The 19,291-nt window shown below is 31.7% G+C and overlaps 2 protein-coding genes across 5 annotated transcripts in view; one reads left to right on the top strand and one right to left on the bottom strand.

Moving 5' to 3' along the window:
• Phyhd1 (Phytanoyl-CoA dioxygenase domain containing 1) overlaps nt 1-19,291 on the top strand; it is a 164,975-nt gene that overhangs the window by 135,605 nt on the left and 10,079 nt on the right. The window lies entirely within an intron of this gene.
• LOC145966263 (uncharacterized) lies at nt 3,816-18,329 on the bottom strand. 4 transcript variants are annotated; one of them, XM_083090241.1, is made up of 5 exons: nt 18,217-18,329; nt 10,569-10,663; nt 5,623-5,884; nt 5,032-5,226; nt 3,816-4,882 (listed from the first exon to the last, which is right to left on the bottom strand). In XM_083090241.1, the coding sequence occupies exons 3-5, from the start codon at nt 5,838-5,840 to the stop codon at nt 4,732-4,734; spliced, it is 564 nt and encodes a 187-aa protein (XP_082946367.1). In that variant the 5' UTR covers nt 5,841-5,884; nt 10,569-10,663; nt 18,217-18,329; the 3' UTR covers nt 3,816-4,731. The 4 variants fall into 4 exon arrangements, with proteins under 4 accessions (XP_082946367.1, XP_082946366.1, XP_082946365.1 ...); XM_083090240.1 differs by lacking the exon at nt 18,217-18,329 and adding an exon at nt 18,087-18,194; XM_083090239.1 differs by lacking the exon at nt 18,217-18,329 and adding an exon at nt 11,041-11,198.

Raw genomic sequence — 19,291 nt, 5'->3', positions numbered from 1 at the left:
TTCAACTTTTGATTCCGACCGGAAATACGCCATCCGGATTGGAAGTTGAATTTTTTTAGGGGAACATGGTACTTTTTATTACAGATTCGAATTGTACGTGAAAAAATAAGAAACTTTTGTATCAACCGTTTTTTCTGAAAGTGCCTCTGTCAATCTTAAAATTGACCTTGAAAGTAACTGTGATGAAATAATCAAGGTCAATTTTAAGATTGACAGAGGCACTTTTAGAAAAAACGTTTGATACAAAAGTTTCGTATTTTTTCACGTACAATAAAAAGTACCATGTTCCCCTAAAAAAATTCAACTTCCGATCCGGATGGCGTATTTCCGATCGGAATCAAAAGTTGAAAATATCACCATTTGATAGAGCGTCCCCGATTTACTTAAAAATTGTTCGCGTTTTTTGATAAAAGCCATTTATTTTCATTTTAAAAGGGGTGTACGAGTGGTCTGGGAGACCCTGTATATATTTATTACAAAAGAAAGAGAGAGAGAAAAGATTTGAAACATTCTATATATCTTTACATATCACATCTAAATTTCTCAGCCAGATGTCACTGGAATGTAAAAATGAAAAATGATTTAAATATTCAAATATTTTTCATAAGTTTTACAGCCAATAAATTTAAGAGAAAGTCAAAGATACCATGTCCAAGTAAAAGCACCTTCCTCCTCTTCTAGGTGATTAACGCGACATTAATTGGCAACCATTAGTGCATAGTAAATCTACCTGCCAGATATGTAAAGCCATTGAATCATTCGTGCAATCGTCCATTTTCCTAGATCTCGTATCATTAAAAAGGTAAATTGCTGTCCCATCCTCGAAAATTGAAGACCTCATTTATTCCTTCAAACTATAAAAGTATCCACGTGCTCTAAAAAAAGCTCAATTTATCTCTAAAGTTCGTGCAACGTGCGCCTCGTTTTCGTAAGACTGGAAAGATAGTGTTTCGGTCAAATTTATACAACCGCGACAAGCTGACCATGAACTGTCTATTGGCGATGTTACTTCTGGCTCCGAGTATATTCGGATTACACGTGGATTTGACCCGTTTCCGGACGGAAAGCGAACCTGTCCAGAAGGAAGAAGCTCCGGTGATGACGAGATGACGTCAACCGGTCTGTATAATGGCTGAAAAGGACGTACCCTCGTGTTCCTCGCTGAGAAAATTCCAAACAGAATACGAGCATCCGGACGAACCCGATCAAACGAAACCAATTAAATTGAAGATAGGTGAAACCTCGAAGGGGGACGAGCGGCAGGAGATCGTTAGCGGTGTCGAGATATTGTTTCCCAACGTTGTCGGCACGTCGCCGCTCGAATCCTCGGACTTGACGATCGACGACGAGTTGGCGGATCCTGGCAGGGCGTCGAAATTGCGGCCGAAAACACCGGAGTTGGACGACGAGCAGAAACGTCGATTCGCCAAACGAGACAGCCACTTGATCGGGTCGAAACTTGAAGGTACAAACGCGGGACCGATTCACGTTACGAAGGTCCTGGACTCGCCGATGACCGCCACTTTGATGGCGCGAGGATGTTTGCCCGACATCGGGCTACCCCTGTGCGCGAGTCATCAAGCCCCAAGTCCTAAGTTTGCGACAGAGGAAGACGAGTTGACTCGCAGCGAATCGCATGGGACACCAGAACCGAAAATAATTGCAGAAAATAAGTTGGTTTTCCTGCAAGATTCTACCTTCTTGAGGAAACTGTATCCGCTCGTCGCTAAATACAATTCGTCTCGAGCAAAGCTTGATATGGTTCGCGAGCCTGAGATCAAGCCAGTAAATGTCAAATCGACTACCCCCTTCGATACATTGTGTAAAATCAGTAGTTTGGAAAAATGGCAATTGGTCGATACATTATTAAACAATCTTAACGTGAAAGATGTTCTTCGAAGGCTCTTTACAGATCTCTCTGTTGCCAGATCTGTCTGATAAACCTCCGAAAAAACAGGACGCTCGATCTGAGAGGACAAAGAGTGAAGGATTCACACGATCGAAAAAGGGATATCTAAAGCATTCTACGGATTCAGAGCCGGAAAATCCCTACGATCAAGCAAACAAGTGTGATGGAATCGATTTTCTACACGATTCGTTAGACAAAAATGCGGAAATGATTGCTAAAGTAAAAGCTTGCTTTCTTAAATATCTTCACGATCTGCTTCACGATATTTTCTCGATCTTCATACGAAACGATAAAAGAAACGATAAAAACTGAACAAGAACAATCGATCAAATTCAATGTCGATCGAGAAATCAATACGATAGCGCCCGCCTTGAAAAATGATTCGAAAATTGATCCTGCTAAATCTGAAAATGATGTTCAAACGAAAGAAAAGATACTTGAAAAGATATTAACGGAGATTCGAAAGACAGAAGATCGCATTTTCAATAAATCAAAATTATTAGATATAATCAAAAGCAAGAAGGAAGAAAAATCCAAGATTGCAGCCGAACACAATAATGCGAATATGTCGGACAATATCTTTGTTATTCCACTCGGGGAAACATGAGTTTGTACTCCTTCTAACTTCGTATAATTAATATTCTTCATATGCAAAATTATATTAATAATTTAATAATTATTATTAATAATTTTACAATTATATTAATAGGTCTTTTGTAATAAAGATAAATGATCTTATTAATTTTTTAAATTATTATTTAAATTATATTATATTTGATTACTTTATATATCTACTTCGCTGAAGTTCGCTGAAGTTAGTTGTAGCCAAACGAACGATAAATGTTCATTAGATAACCGAAGGTCAAGTTCAGTTTTAATTGGAACCGCTTTTGCAATTGGTTAGTCGAGTCTGTTTATATTAAGTTATTATCTTTCTCAAATGAGAAAAGTTAGGCTTTGACAAAAAAATACTTTAATCATAAACGTAGTAATATATAATGTCGAAATTGAAGTCAGAAGTTCAAAAGTTCGAGTGATTCAACCAGCTATCTTTTGTACAGCCATTTACTAATTACGTCTGACGTATGTTTAAAGAAATCTTTTCATTATTAGACTTATATGTAAATGATAAAAGTATCAAAATTATCTTAATACGTATAGTTATATGTAAGCATTTTTTCAAACAATATAATTAAGTATACTGATTACGAAGTATCTTTTAATTTAACACACTGTATATAACTTACAATGTATCCTCGCGATAAGATATTTAAATGCAAATGAGAGAATATAAATTTAAAATTGAATCTTTTTTATTACTACAAAATTTCTTATTCTTATCAGCCTCTTAATATGATAATTACTATATGATTATTAATGTCTATCTGATTAAGAGTAAACCGAAATTAATTCCGAAAAGAAGTAATCTTTCGCTTGGTAACAATCTTTAATAAGTAACAAATCTTTAATAAGTAATAATCTTCCGCTCGATTACATATTTTGTTCGACATTTCTTCGACATTTCTTCGATGCTTTGGGTGCTCGCCCGTAAAAATCGAAGGTGCACCTCGTAAGGTACCCCTCGTTTCGTTTATTGCGCATCGTTGCTCATTCTCGCCTTCGTCGACTTGTGAGCGTAGAATGACCTTATATTTTTCAGGACCATTCGATGTATGTCCCCGCCGGATCTTCGTGACGCTCTCCACAGATCATACCCTTTGGTCGATTTTCCTTCCCCAATCTTTCTCCTCGCACACAGTCTTCTCGATGTTTCATCATGCTCCGATATTACTTTGAAATATACGCGATGCGCCCTCGTTCTTTTACAGCCATCATTTTCGATAATGTTAATGAAGTTGGAAAAAAGAGAAACACTGTTCTTGGAATACAATGATATATATTTTTACGTTCGGACATACATTATATTCATGCTTTTACATTTTTTTATATTTTATTAATTCAATATAAAATTTAATATAAAAATATTGAGAGAGAGATTAAGATACATTTTCATATTTTTCCTATTTTCCCAATTTTCTAATATATCAATGATCGCAATTTTATTTTGCGCTAGAAATAATAATTTTTCGAAACTATTTTATAAAATTCCATAATATTGATATATATTTTTTTTATTAATATTATTAATATTGTATATATATATTTATTAATATCATTAATGTTGTACATATATACGATTAAAAAGTGCTGCCAACGTACTAATAATCACATTAATGATATTGTTCATGATAATATTTATTTATTATAATTTATTGCCAAAAATAAATGACTGTTATTTAACGTTAAAGTATTTTTTATTCTCACTTTCAACTCACTATGCAGTCTTATTAGGTTGAACATCCAATAATTCTTTCAATTAACTTTTTATAATCGTCAATCTTCATAAAATATATCATTAATTCTTATATATTAGGATATATATATGTATGTGAAATAACATATTTTAATATATAAGAATTAAAAAAGATGTATGTTTTAGCTTTATCCAAGATAAAGGTAGAGATGTAAGGCTGTGAAGGAGGATAAAGTTAATGCGGTTAACAAGTCATGTAGTTAACAAGTGACAAGTGAGAATTCATCGGTGGCAACGGCACCATAGAATCCCTCCAGATCGCTTTAGTGAATAATAATATTATTATGCCAAATAATAGAGGATGAATTCTTTAAAGATGAAAATTTTACGAAACATAACAAGTGTCCTTTTTACTTAATATCACCAGTATTAGATATAGTTAATGACTAATGGTTATAAATTGAACGATGCTGAAATAAATGTCATAAATCATATAGATCTCGAGATACTATTCGAGATTATGAGGAAAATTATACATTGGAAATTGATATGCTGCTTTCGAAAAATCCTCGTCTGGTTTGAAGGGATAAAGTCGTTGAATTTCGCTCTTCTCGTTAGCGAGATCTTCGTCCGTGCACCGAGGTAAAATAAACGGCAGTCTGCGAAATTGATAGAAACAAAAATCTATTTAATATAATATAATCATTTCTAATATTCTCTTATTAATGTCTTGATATTGTGTTGCTTCTCTCTCGTGTTATCATAAAAGATGAAACATAGTCATTTAAAATCAATTTTTTAATCTTACCTTGCCGGCACGCATCTTAGTATTTCATATATTATAGTATTTATGTGTTTGTCAGTCTCTTTAAGATTCATCGGTGACGCATGTGCATAGAATATTTTATTACTCTTATTGTTAGTATTACTTTCAGACAGTTCCTGCTTTTCTTTCTTTGCCCATATATGCCTCAGGTTCCGATTTTCCTTGATTTTATCATAACTGAAATCAAAATCTTACATCAGAAATTATATAAATATATTATTTAAAAAAAAATGAGAGAAATTGCTTTTAACCATAGATTCTATAATAAAATATAAGTCAACGAAGTCATAAGTCTATAATAAAATTTTCTTTAAGACAAATGGAACGGGATATCCTTACTAATTTTGAATATTAATAACTAATCTTCAAGAGAAAACAATATTAAAATTCTAAAATTTTGCTTGTTAACGGAAAATAAAATATTGTAATTATAATTTATGATATAAAAATTTGTGCTTATAATGTAAAAAATTTTATCATACATTCTTGAAATTTAATTTAGAGAAAGGAAATAAAAATATTTCCTCGAAGATGTTGATATTTTTCTGAAAATTTCTCTGACGTTTCTCTTACCTGCCGAATTTACATGGATTTAAATTCGATGGTATGTGCACACACGTATAAGTTGGGACCGGTACGACTGCATTATGCGTCGAAACATTTTTTTTAATTATATTATTTGGAATCTCTTCGTTATCTAAATCGATGACCGGATACGCATTTCCGATTACGACAAGTAACTTCCAAATGAAGAGAAACAAAAACGAATATTCCAACTGAATGTTTCTCATGGTTAGGCCAAGAGTCCTCAGCTGCGTAAATACACGTTGCAATGCTGAAAAATTACACAAAATATTTTACCATGATTTATCACAAGTGTTTTATGGAATTTTGCAATATATAAATTGCACGTAGCAACGGGTTTAATATCAATGAATAAAATCCTATCGCATTATTCTTCAGCTGACCCTAATAAATAATCTACAATGTGCACATATTTCCAGTTAATGCGTAGCTGGTTGTTATCTATATAATTTGTAATCGCTGTTCATTACAAAAGAGATGTTGAAGAGCGTCCATGTAAAATCCATCTCGAATATTCGTCCAGGGCGAGATTCTACGTCACGTAATTCATCGAGTATAATAAATACCTATTGCATTTCGCAATGAATTATTAATTCCGGCAATTAAGCTGTACGTCGGCGCATCGCGCCCCGATTAAAATGAAAGTATGCTAGACGACACTCGCTGATTCCAATAATGTAATAACAGTGAAGTGTTGAAATAGAAATAGAACTTAACAATGATAACTGTCCGTTATCTCGTGCAAAGTACTGCGCAGCGGGAGTCGATTTCGAAGAAATATGCGGAAAACAAAGTAATCCGTTGTCTAGCGATCAAGGAACGTGAAAGTTTTACGTGGGAGACATCCTTTCTCCGATATTTTTCTGTTTACATCCCGTTTGCTTTATAATACGCTCTTTCTTATTACATCCTATTATTTTTTTTAGATTATACGATTGAAAATTATTATTACAAACTGTAGATTAAATTATTATTACAAATCTCCTAGAGGAAAACGCGACGTTGGATAAAAATTGCAACTATGCAAGCTGGATAAAGACTTTTTCGAACGCATCAAGGGGATGCGCATTTCGATACTTTTTATAACGTTATTAAATTTATTTAAATTTTAAGTGCGAATAATGCAATTTATTTATGATAGATTTAATGAAAAATTTATATTTTATTCAATTATTTGTATGAAGATTATTCTTATGAAGCTTAACATAAGAATCTAAAATATTAAGAATGAGTAAAAATGCAAAAAAAATAAATTACAAAATATAGAAATATATGCTAATAATTTTAAATTTTCTCCAATATTTTAAAAAATATTTCTTATACAAAATTAAAAAAATTGCTTCGAAAAATTGCTTCATTATAAATAATTTATATAATTATAAATTGTTTCGCACGTAAAATCACTTTGTAGGCGCACAATAAAAAATTATTATTATTTGCAACATTAAAATAGATATAATGGCTCGTATCGGAGGAGACACCGGAATAAGAATTAGGAAAATAAATCGCATCTAGAGGGAGAGAAAAGGGTGATGATCGCGAAATGAAATGAATAACGGCATTGTTTCATTGCGCTAGACACTTGCAGATACATAATCATTATAACGTTATTAAATTTATTTAAATTTTAAGTACGAATAATGCAATTTATTTATGTAAATTATATGATAGATTTAATGAAAAATTTATATTTATATTTTATTATTTGTATTCTTATGAAGCTTAACATAAGAATCTAAAATATTAAGAATGAGTAAAAATGCAAAAAAAAATAAATTACAAAATATTATAGAAATTTTATTAACCAGTTGATGCGATTCTTACAGTCCTTGCTTTTTGCTTTTGTGTGGTCCGTCACGGATCTTTCGAGATCGCTATGCCTGTCAAAATTGTTCATCTAAGAAAATTTAATAATTTTTTATCTATGAAAATCCATCTCACAAATTCCAAATTTTCTCCTTTTTCACTCTTTCAAGAATATTTACAGTAAACGATGTAGCTGTCTCGATGGTTGACGTAGAAAGCGCGATTGATTGCGTTAATTACGCACCCCCATCCGATTGTTCTCCATTTACGAGGAGTACTATTTTTCGAGGGGCGATCTCGCAACAACGATAAAGTAAAGTCGGCAAAAATTAGCGACGGCGACGACGACCGTCGAACGAACATGAGCAATGTCCGTTTCTACTTCACGATATCCTCCAAGGATATTATCCGAACAACAACCTCGTGTTTACACGCGACGAATCGTCGACGAAGGAAAACTTCATCGTTATGACTCGCCGGCGTTAGAAAGCTAAAAGAATTATCGCGCAACAACATCACCTTCGTCATTACGCAAAACCAACAACCCTGCGTCAACCCCGCGTTAACAGGGATCTACTCACAGAAAAAAAATAAGTGTCAAATCAAAACTTATATACTTAAATTAACGCGTTCATTGTTTCGTATATACGCAACAATTTATAATCTTCTTAGAAGAATTTAATAATTTTAAATTTCAACAATATTATCGTCTTATTTTAATATTGTAATTGTCATCTCAAGAATATATAATTATTTAATTCTACTTTAAGAAAATTATAATCTTTGATTTAAAAATGTTATTTTCTATCCAACATTGTTTCTTTTCTATTCAAGAAAATTAAATCTTAAATCGTAAGAATATATTTTTCTCGATTGAACTATATAAAATGGCTTCATTCAAGTAAGCAATTATTCAAGCAATTATATTTTTCTTAAATTAACGCGACATAATCTCATTTCAAGATTTCCATGTTAAAACTAAATATATTTTCAAAATAAGAATGTCCTTTTTTTCTGTGCTCCTATCTACTCCTTGGAAAAACATAGGGAATCTATATTTCTCAGGGATTTTTTTTATCTGGAAAAAATCAGGAAATTCTCATGGAATATTTTTAAAAATTGGAGGATATCGTGAATTTAAAAAAAAATTCTCTAATAATTTTACTTTCATATTATAAACAATCAGCAAGCCAAGTGAATTATGCATTAAATATATATCTACCTCTGTTTATATATTTAAAGTCTTAATAAAATATTGAATATATATAGTACACATTTTTTATTGTAATTTATAATAAAAAAATGAAAATGTTATGAAAAACGTTTATCTACGAAAGCCATTCAATTTTTTTCAATATATATGCAAATCTAGCACTTGAAACTTAAGCAGCTTTGCGTTTTTTGTTTCGTATGAATGTAAAGTATTAGAAAATGCACACAATGAAAAAACTTACTTTAAAAAGTTGCGCTCTAAAAGATACTTTAAAATATTCCTTTTACGTGGAATTTTGAGCAAAAATATCAGGAAGATCGGAGAATTTTTTTACAAGATTCAAGTAGACATTTCTGATTAACTAAACCTGTCCGATAAAATTCATACGAATGAAGTAGAACAACCTCGATATCTCGCTCCGCCTCTTCCTTTAATTTGAGTAATGATCTCATCATCGCCGTGATTTAGTCGAAAACACCGCTTCTGCGTGTATGCCACGCCGAGGAATTGTCAGCATTTAATCGTGCCAGCATCTGACGGTAATTCGTCATTCCACACGTTATACAGATATACGAGCACGAGTGCGCATTTAGCTACGCATTCGCTTAGAAATTTCGCCGTCGAAACGCGTGCCGTACAGAGCTTTCGCGCTTTCCTGATGGATCACGCTACGTCGACTTATATACGTACTTGTCACGTATCACGCCGACAGAACACGAAACACCGCGGATAATTAACGATGTTGCAACCATAATCCGGAATATCGGAATAATAAAGATTGTAACCAATAAAATATGCCACGTGATTTGGAAGTAACAAACTTATCGAATCTATGGATTATGTCATGATTGATATTATGTCTAAATTTCATGTTTGTTCATGTTTAATTTTTTGCCGAGCAATATAAGCGATAACCTCGACTGATATTTTTGCGTGGCAAAAATCAATTATATATTTATCACATAATTCCAGTTTTAACTGCTATATTTTGAAAAGTTAGTAAATTGAAAAAAAAATGAATAGCTTTCGTAAATAAACATTTTTCGTAGCATTTTTATTTTTTCCCTAAAAATGACAAAAAAATATGTAAATAGAAGAATCTCAAAAAATTATATATATAATGCGTAAATAAAACAATATTAAGAAAATAAATATTTATATGAACATTACGTTGAGTTCAAAATACAAGAACTCACTAATTGTCAATTAGTTATTTGATATTTAAAAAAAATTTTTGTGTCTCTAAAAGAGTTTAATCTTTAATGAATAATTTTGTATGAGTATAACATTTTAATTTTCTATAATTAACTTTGACATCCAGCGAATGATCCTTAGTTAATTGCAGTGTATCCATGTAAGATGGAGAACTCCCTCTCTTACGTGAAATATAAAATACGTAAATAATTAACAATAGGAAAATTTAAGAGAATTAGTGAAACTAGATTATAAACTTTTTACCAGTAACGATAACTAAACGAGATTCACTAATTTTTTAAGAGAAGTAAAACGGGTTATCATTATGTGATACACTATTTATATAAGTGCGCCCATGCATCATTAAAAAATTTTCGATATCTGTAACTAGTGCAAACTATATCCAAATATTATGTTCTATTAATTAATTGGTATTTTAATTTCTCATATCTGGGGGTGAACAAATATTGCTTATGCGAAAACACTGCATTTTTTGTGTCAAACATAGATGGCAAAAAATTGTCGAGTCCTTCTGGTGCTGACGCAGCCAATTATTTATACTTGCTTATTTATAAGCATCGTTCATCGTAATTAAAAAACGCATATTATTAAAGAAAAAGATAATAATAGATTTTCCGAAAATATCGCGAAAAAATGATAATTCTTTCGCACTTCGACAAGTCTAATGACAAATCAGGATAAGAACCAGACAAGGACTTACCTTGCGAATTATTCTTCGAGGAAAAGACGCTTCTTCTCTAACTTGGCGCGCAGAAAGATTTTACTTCTCCCTCTTTCTTTCTCCCCAAGAGTCTCCTGCAAATTTTCGCAAAATAATGACGTTTCTCGCGAGGTGGGGACGATCAGCTGTTGTCTCGCGGATCGCGATACGAAAAGGCGATTGGATCTCTCGCTTCGAGGAGGAACGAGCAGGATTTTTTAGATGCGATCTAATGCGGAATATCGTTATAATAATCGTGAGCGACGAGGCCGCGCGTTACACGAATGTCCGTGTATCGAGGAAGAGGCGTCTCGGCGGATGGATGTCGGGAGGACGCGAATGCGAAGTTGGAGCCGAGGAAGAGGACGTGGAGCGTCCGGATCGACGTCGATTGTGTTACTATGTCGCAGGAGAACTCGCGATATGTGTCTGTCGAAAGAGATGAAAACAAACTAGTTTCAGTTGTCCCTACCACAAAGTTCTCGCCGCTTCTCTTGCCACGACTACGTCACCGGTCGCGAAGTCTTGCGTCTCGAAATCGATGTTGCCGGGGGTGTCGAGAAGACACGGGAAGATTTGCGCTTCAAGTCGAACCAAGTCGAAATGTTCTCGCGACGTTTCTGTGCGTCGGTTATGTGCGATTTTTATATAGGCAACGCGTTGATGGAAGGGGCGGGACTTGAACAGATTGTGATCATGTATTTTTCTGCTGGTCGATTAATGGCATTATTATTGTTATTTATCGTGAACCAAAGAGACATGAATCATCGCCGGGTATATAAAAAAAAAAAAAAAAAATGAGAGAGACAAGGAAGCAGCGATTAAAGTGAGTATTCCCAATATTCGTCAGTTTTAAAGAATAGATTTTGCTTTATCTCGAAACATTACGATAAAAAAATTTTTTATTTTAATTAATGCAATCACAGAGAGTATGGTAACGTAATAATTGCATTTATTTCAGTTAATCAGAGATATGTATAATTCAGTTTTGATAATTATATACAATATATGTAGACATGTGTCAAGGCAGCAAAATCTTTTTAAAAATTAAACGAGTTCAGGATTTATCGCTATTTAAAGATAATAAACGCAATTTTTTGATAATTACGCTTAAGAAAAGAAAAAGGTCGGCGTGCCATGTGGTAAAAATATCTTTTTCTGATATTGATATCAAATTTTACTTCTAAAAAACCGGTCAAAAGTAAGTTACACGTGTTCTTTCGTATTGCATCAATGAGTCGAAGGTCAGTCGAGAAGTCGATTACCATTGATTTAATCTAGAGGTCACAGTATTTTCGCTCTCTATATACAATGCTTATGATTGATCCACCCTTTAACACCTGTAAACAATGCAATCAAGATCCAACGTACAGGTAAACCGTATCGTATCTTTTGTAGCTGACGAGAAATAGAGACACTATTATCTTGATTTTGTCAAAATATTTTTACTATAAAAAAAACTTTGAACAAACACATTTGTCAGCATCTAGATATTTTCTCATTCACCTATTTTCAAATATTTTATGTTCAATATTTCAACAAATGTGTATCAATTTTGCATTTCAACAAAGTGCATAAATAATAATAATTTTTATAAATAAAATGAAATAAAAAAATTCGCTTAACGATTTTCGTATTAAATTTTAATTAATTTTCGATTTTCTCCTAAAGTAAAAATATATTTTAAAAAAATTAAAATTCTTTTTTATTATTTTTATTTTATTTTATTTATTTTATTTTTATTATATTTTATTTTATTTATTTTATTTTGCTATTAATTCAATAATATTACGTATGTATTATATAAAATCTCATTTTTATGAATGATAACAAAATAAAATAGCTATATTATAATAACACAATTTTTTTCTATTATAACGAGCACGAATATTAATAGAACCACAGTACACAAGTGTCTTTTTTTCTTAAATAAATAATCAGGGAAAAATTTGTCGCATAAGAAGAATATAAAGTCGGAGCACATATCTATAAAATCTTTAGGAATTGCATGACAAATCTCTATGTAAAGCGTCGATATCGAATCGGTATCGCCAGGAGGTACTAGCCTACGCGCACTGGCAATCAATTGCCCGTCGTATAATTATCGTCTATCTTGTAATAACTGATTAGAGCTAAGGCTTCTCTTCTCGTTGCACACGCGCGGATCTCGAGGGTGCCAAGGCACCGGGAGTCCTGCGATCCCGTTCGCGATCGCATCGGCGGTTTAACAGAGCGAACAATGGATAATCGAGCCCCGGCCCGGCTTTTACCTTGCACGTGATCGCGCACCGGTGCACGTGCACCTGGGATGCACGTGTGCGGCCATTGATGTAAGAGCTCAGCCCGCGAACTCACGTGTATTGTATGTAAATGTATAGCCCGCGGAATACGCGCATCGCGACGCGATTCGCGCGGGTCTGTAATCTAACAATTTGGCGCCGGTAATCCCCCGATAATTAATTATCCGGAGAAATCCGCTGTCTCTTGCATTCCTGCGGTTTTGTTGACAAGACGATATGAGAATCGCCACGATTCTGATTATGCACTTTGGCGATTTATTTGAGGAATTTAACGAGTGTCTTTAATCACCTTCCCAAGAAGCAAAATAAAGATTCTCAGAATGCGATAACTCTTAGCTTTCAATTTATATATGTATAATTATGAAAAATATACAGGGAACAAATATAAATTTCTCTGTTAAAAAATATTTCTGTCATTTAAATTATAAAATAGAGATAGTAAATTTTAAGTGAGGAATTAAATCGAAATAAGTATTTTATAAAATTTTGATAAATTTAATTATCGCAAAATTATTTAAAAATTTAAACTTGTTTAAATCTTTTCCTTCATAAAACTTTTACCTCAAACTGATATAAATATATTAAAAATAATAAATACCGGTAGAGACAGAGGAGGAGGAAAATTAGCAAAATTCTTACGCAGAATAGTACACAGTTTGCTAACATATTTTTCTCTATAATTTCTTTTTATATATGAAAGAGTTCAGTTTATATAATTTTTATAAATGTTAATATAATTTTTTAAATTATATACATATATTGAATTTAATAATTTTTATTTCTCTTTTATTATTATTCATTATAACGACTTTTTATTATTATTATTATTTTATCAGTTCTAAAAGTACCTTTGAATCATATCATGCCAAAGTGATCGATATCTCCCCTAAGATTTGTTATCAAATGATACTCAAGTTGTAATAACACGAATTAAATAATATTTTTCTTGACTGGTGTTTTGGAAGGAAATACACGAAACTCGGATAGAAGAGTCCAATATAAAGACTTTTTTTTTTAAATGTATATAAATAATTAACAAAAAGGTTATTAAATCTAAGATTATTTTAAACGTAAATTAAAACTTTTGAAGCATTAATTCTTTAATCACATTTAAAATCACGAATTTCATTAATATGCTAACTGTGGATTACTAAATTCTTTTATCTAACTTGAACGAGTGATCCTACTAAAACAATTTTTATTTTTTACATAGATAATATATGTACTTGTTGTTAAATATGTGTTATTTTGAATCATTAAAATTTTAGTTCTTTATTATCGCTGATAATATAACTCTTATTGGCTCCACATTTCTTTATCAGAAAATAATTACTACAGTTTTCGAAGGTCCTCCTATTTGTTAGACATTCCATGTTCCTTATTATCGCTGATAATATAACTCTATTATTGACTTTATGTCTCTTTATCAGAAAATAATACTACAGTTTTCGAACGTTCTCCTATTTGTTAAACATGCCTATTATCAAACATTGATGACCGATCATCTAAAAATTAAGTAACTATATAATCTCTTATTATATCACTCATGTGATTCAAGAGCATTTCAAGATATAATGTTGAAATAAATTATTCGAAAAAATACGGATAAATTGTGTCATACGCAAGTTTCGGGCGGATAAGATTATCTAACGAAGAGTTACGATGTAGAAAAAAATCAATGACTTTGGCAATATAGGAGAAGTGACAGACAGGAAGAAACTACTAAAAATAGATTGATTAACCCAGAGGACCATATCGATTTATTATCTAAATCACATATGCTCTCTGTATTTTAGTTAGTAGATTTAGTTAGTAGATTTTTTTAGTGACTTTAACTGTAGCTAATACCTTTCTTTTTTATGTATAATGCCATTTTTTTTATTCCTTTTTTTCTTAACTGTTTTTCAATCTTATTGAATTTTATACAGATCTTACAGTTTAATGTTTACATGTTATTGATAAAATATTATTATATATATTATCAGAGTTGGGAACGTTACTTCAAAAAAGTAACGCGTTACCGTTACTCTCTAAATTTCTTAGAGTGAAATCTAACTCCAAACGAGTGAATATTCACTCCAAGTGATAGTGAAAATACTGCCACTCGTAATTAGTGAACATTCACTTTTCACAAAAGTGAACTGTTTAACTCTGAACGTAAAGTGAATGTGTCACTCGGTTCGAAGTGAATAATTCACTCAATCAGAGTGGAGTCATCACTTTCGTCAAGTTATTTTTCACTCAATTACAAGTGAACAGATTCACTCTTAGGAAGTGAAATTCTAAGCCGTCTTTCACTAATAATAAGATAACACGTTACGTATATGACGTGACGCTTCGATTAGTTGAAATAAGAAGCAATCATTCCTTTTTATTTGAATTAATCGAAGCTGAACATCGCACACAGCATGTTATCACATTGTCGGTGTAAAAGCCGATTAATCTCCTTTTTTCTTGTCCCAGTTATATAAATATATTTAACGTTACACACAAAAAAATATGTTTACACTCATTCGAAATATGTTAAAATAAAAAAATATATCCCTAAGAAGTTACTTTAATATGTCTTGTATACCAAGTACACGTGCAACGAGTTGGTAACGTCGCGAAACAACGATACGACAGTGTTGCTAATGGCGGACTCATGCGCGTTTCACATGCGCTTTACTCACTCTTCATAAGTAAAAATGTTCACTCTATATAGAGTGAAAATGCTACATAGAGTGAAAATATTCACTCTACAAAATAGAATATACATATTTACTCTATTTTGCAGAGTGAATTTTTTACTTTACAACAAAAAGTGAGAAGAATTCACTCCTATGAGTGAAAAATCACTAACTAGAATGACTTGACCAGTCACTCAATTTTTCGAGTGCATTTTCACTCTAAGAAATTTAGAGAGTACTCTATTTTGCAGAGTGAACTTTTTACTTTACAACAAAAAGTGAGAAGAATTCACTCCTATGAGTGAAAAATCACTAACTAGAGTGACTTGACCAGTCACTCAATTTTTCGAGTGCATTTTCACTCTAAGAAATTTAGAGAGTACTCTATTTTGCAGAGTGAACTTTTTACTTTACAACAAAAAGTGAGAAGAATTCACTCCTATGAGTGAAAAATCACTAACTAGAGTGACTTGACCAGTCACTCAATTTTTCGAGTGCATTTTCACTCTAGGAAATTTAGAGAGTACTTTTCGTGAAAAGTAACTGTTACTCGTTATTAATTTTGAAAAGTAACTCGTTATCGTTACCGTTACTAAGAAAGTAACGATTCGTTACTTTTTCGTTACTTTTTATAATACAAAAATTAAATTAATTTATTTTAAAATATAATTATTATTTTATAGTATTTATTATATAGTTGATTTTAAAATATAATTATTACTTTTATATATTCGATAATTATAAATTATTCCATCATTGATGTTCTTCATATTCAATTTTTCATTTATTGTAATTTAGAAATTTTAGATTTATGAATACAGAGAAAAACATCATGCATGTATATAATTTTCCAAAATATTTGCAAACTGTTTTGTAATAAGAATAGATTTTTCAATTACTAAGGGGACTATCAGGATTACAAAATTAAAGTAACGATAAAAGTAACGGTTAAATTCGTTATCGTTACTGTAAAAATGTAACGACGTTACCGTTACCGTTACAGACAGAAAAAAGTAACGATCGTTAAAAAAGTAACGGTAACGGTAACGACGTTACAAGTAACGCGTTACTTCCCACCTCTGTATATTATATACAGGGTGAGTTTTATTTCGTGTGTCAATCTTTTTATCATGCGGGAGATTATCGACTGCATAATAAATTGTTCGGTACATAAATGTCAATTTTTTTGATCGACCGTATCGAAGGTTCGAATATAATGTGTACAATAATAATAATAATAATAATAAATACGTAGCTTTAATAATAATAATAATAATAAATCCATATTACATAAGTTCAGCTTTTAATTTGCTTTAATTTTACACATTATATTCGAGCCTTTGATACGATCGATCCAAATAATTGACATTTATGTACCGATCAATTTATTATGCAGTCGATAATCTCCCGCATGATAAAAAGATTGACACACGAAATAAAACTCACCCTGTATTTCTCTGAATACACATCATGAGAAGTGATCTATCATATGTTCTAATAAACATTTGATACATGTCTAAATAAATTGAATGGAAGTTTTGTGTATATATAAAATTTTATGTTATAATTTCTTTTTTTATTATTATTTCAATTCATTTATTTTAATTGTTTAACAATATTTAAAGATAGGAAATTTATCTTTATTGTTTTTGCATGTATCTATATACAATCTAATGATTAGATAAATATCAGAAATCTTAAAATTTTAATATAGTAGATGTAAAAATAATAGAAGAAAACTATCCCCTCTAGAATAGAATTTTTCCACCTGTTGGGATTGTTATTGTCTTCAAGAAAAAATTTTTGCGTCCATAACTAATCATCGCGTACGTACGGTAATTTAATGCATAAATGTATGCATGGTGATCTTCCCATAGGGGCACGCAAAAGCGCGAAGTTAAAATTATCTTATTAAATTAACAAGTAAAAAAAATTTAAAAGATACGTTTAATTTAACGCATTCAAATCTAATATATAATATTAATTTAATTATATTACATATCTCCGCATAAATAACAGAAATTTCTTTAAATAGAACATCCACACAAAATAGAATTCTTATATCTCTCGCTTTAAGCGGATAAATGATCAAAAATAACTATTTCTGTTTATTATTTATTTAAGCAGATAATATATCAAGCGATATATTATATGTATATACAAAGATCATGTTATGTTAACCTTAAGATCATATGATCACGTATAATAAAAATATATAAATATAGATATATAATTTTGAAGAATAAAATGTAAAAATCTATTAAGATATCCGCTGAAATGGAATAATTGAATTTCTGTTTACATGTTAAATAATCTGTAACATTTGATAGTCTTCATCTCAATCATCTCATCGCAATACGTTTTAAAAATGCAATCGCTCTCCCCTTTTATGTATTGTAATCCGAATCGCGTATAATCACGAATACACCTGAAGGCGCGAATAATTAATACCTTACTCCGCGTTGCTCGGCGGCAAATGTTTACGACGGGAAGCCGCGTACAACGGCTACAATTAATTCGAGTCGAGTTAAGGCACAAAGAGTACATACCTGGCAGCGAACCAAGATGTTATACTGCAAACACGCGTATGTACAAAGTTATCCCGATTTTCATCCAACGAACAAACCGAGTTACCGTACCAGCGGACCAGTGGACAACGGCCTCATTTGCCGTACTTACCTCTTCCTCTCTCTCCCCGTTAAACTGCCCCAACAATGCCCAACACCCGACAGTAATAGCGCAATAATGCCGTAGCTAAACTGCACGATATAAAAAGAAACTAAGTCAACAGCTGGCTTGGCTTACGGTCAAATGGCATGCGCTGCACTGTATTCCTGAATATCCATCGAGCTTCATTCCCATCCACGACACTTGTTAATCTCAGACCAAGTACGTCGATTTTTTCTCGATGAGAAAAAAAGCGAGGAAACACTTTATTGCTGTCGATATCGAGTTTAAAAAATCAGCAAACAATTTTTCGAAAATTCTATACTTTGTATATCGAAAAGTGACAGTTCTGCCATTTTATTCTATCATTCTTAATCAAAAAATATAACCAATTAATAATAATTAACATATAAAATCAATATTAATAATATCTGTATCACAAAAATTTTCTTCTTGTGAGATTTTTTTGAAATAAGATCAAGAGACGTGAATGAAAAGAGAGAGCCATCTTCAGATAAGACTAATGAATAAAGGACGAACATTTATTTACCAAGGCTAGACACGCTCGCGTGAGAAAAATAAATCTAAGAGCGCTTTCTACTAGAAAGAAAATTTTCTTCGGTATTTAGAGAAATTCGATTTTAATAAATTCGCGTCGTCTGCTCGCGTAAATTATACGAGCCCACGCAAGCGGAATTATTCGCCGTTAGTTCGGCGCCGGCTTCTACAGGATCGCCCAAATGAGAGAAGACGTGCATTATATGTAAGTTATCCACTTGGGTGAAATACCGGCTATTAACGCGACATAAATCATAAATATGTAGAGCATGAAACAAATCGTAAACATGTGGAGCACGATAAAGAAGATTGCTCCAAAAAGATGATAGTGCTCTATTGTCGTTCCAATTGGACATTTTATTCAATTACAATATAAATTAATTTTAAAGCTTAACTTTTATGAAAATGTTGTAGGAAACGACAATTAAAAACGTTTAAATTTATCTCTTTTCTCTATCTTTTATTTAATTTACATAATTATAGTAAACCTAAATAAAAAGAAAAGAGATGATACATTAGAAAAATATTA

Source organism: Camponotus vicinus, unplaced genomic scaffold (genome assembly GCF_025532165.1).
Source record: "Camponotus vicinus isolate PSW18456_S1 unplaced genomic scaffold, iyCamVici1.0 SCAF_2, whole genome shotgun sequence".
NCBI lineage: Eukaryota > Metazoa > Arthropoda > Insecta > Hymenoptera > Formicidae > Camponotus > Camponotus vicinus.
The sequence above is the reverse complement of the archived record's forward strand: the minus strand, read 5'-3'. Positions and strand labels throughout refer to the sequence as shown.

Excerpts from the sequence above, each read along its gene's own strand:
- LOC145966263 (XM_083090241.1), bottom strand. The coding sequence starts at position 5,840 with ATGAGAAACATTCAGTTGGAATATTCGTTTTTGTTTCTCTTCATTTGG. Across the intron at positions 5,227-5,622 it reads AATCCATGTAAATTCGGCAG|TTATGATAAAATCAAGGAAA; the intron begins GTAAGAGAAACG and ends TTTTGATTTCAG. Across the intron at positions 4,883-5,031 it reads CTAAGATGCGTGCCGGCAAG|ACTGCCGTTTATTTTACCTC; the intron begins GTAAGATTAAAA and ends TCAATTTCGCAG.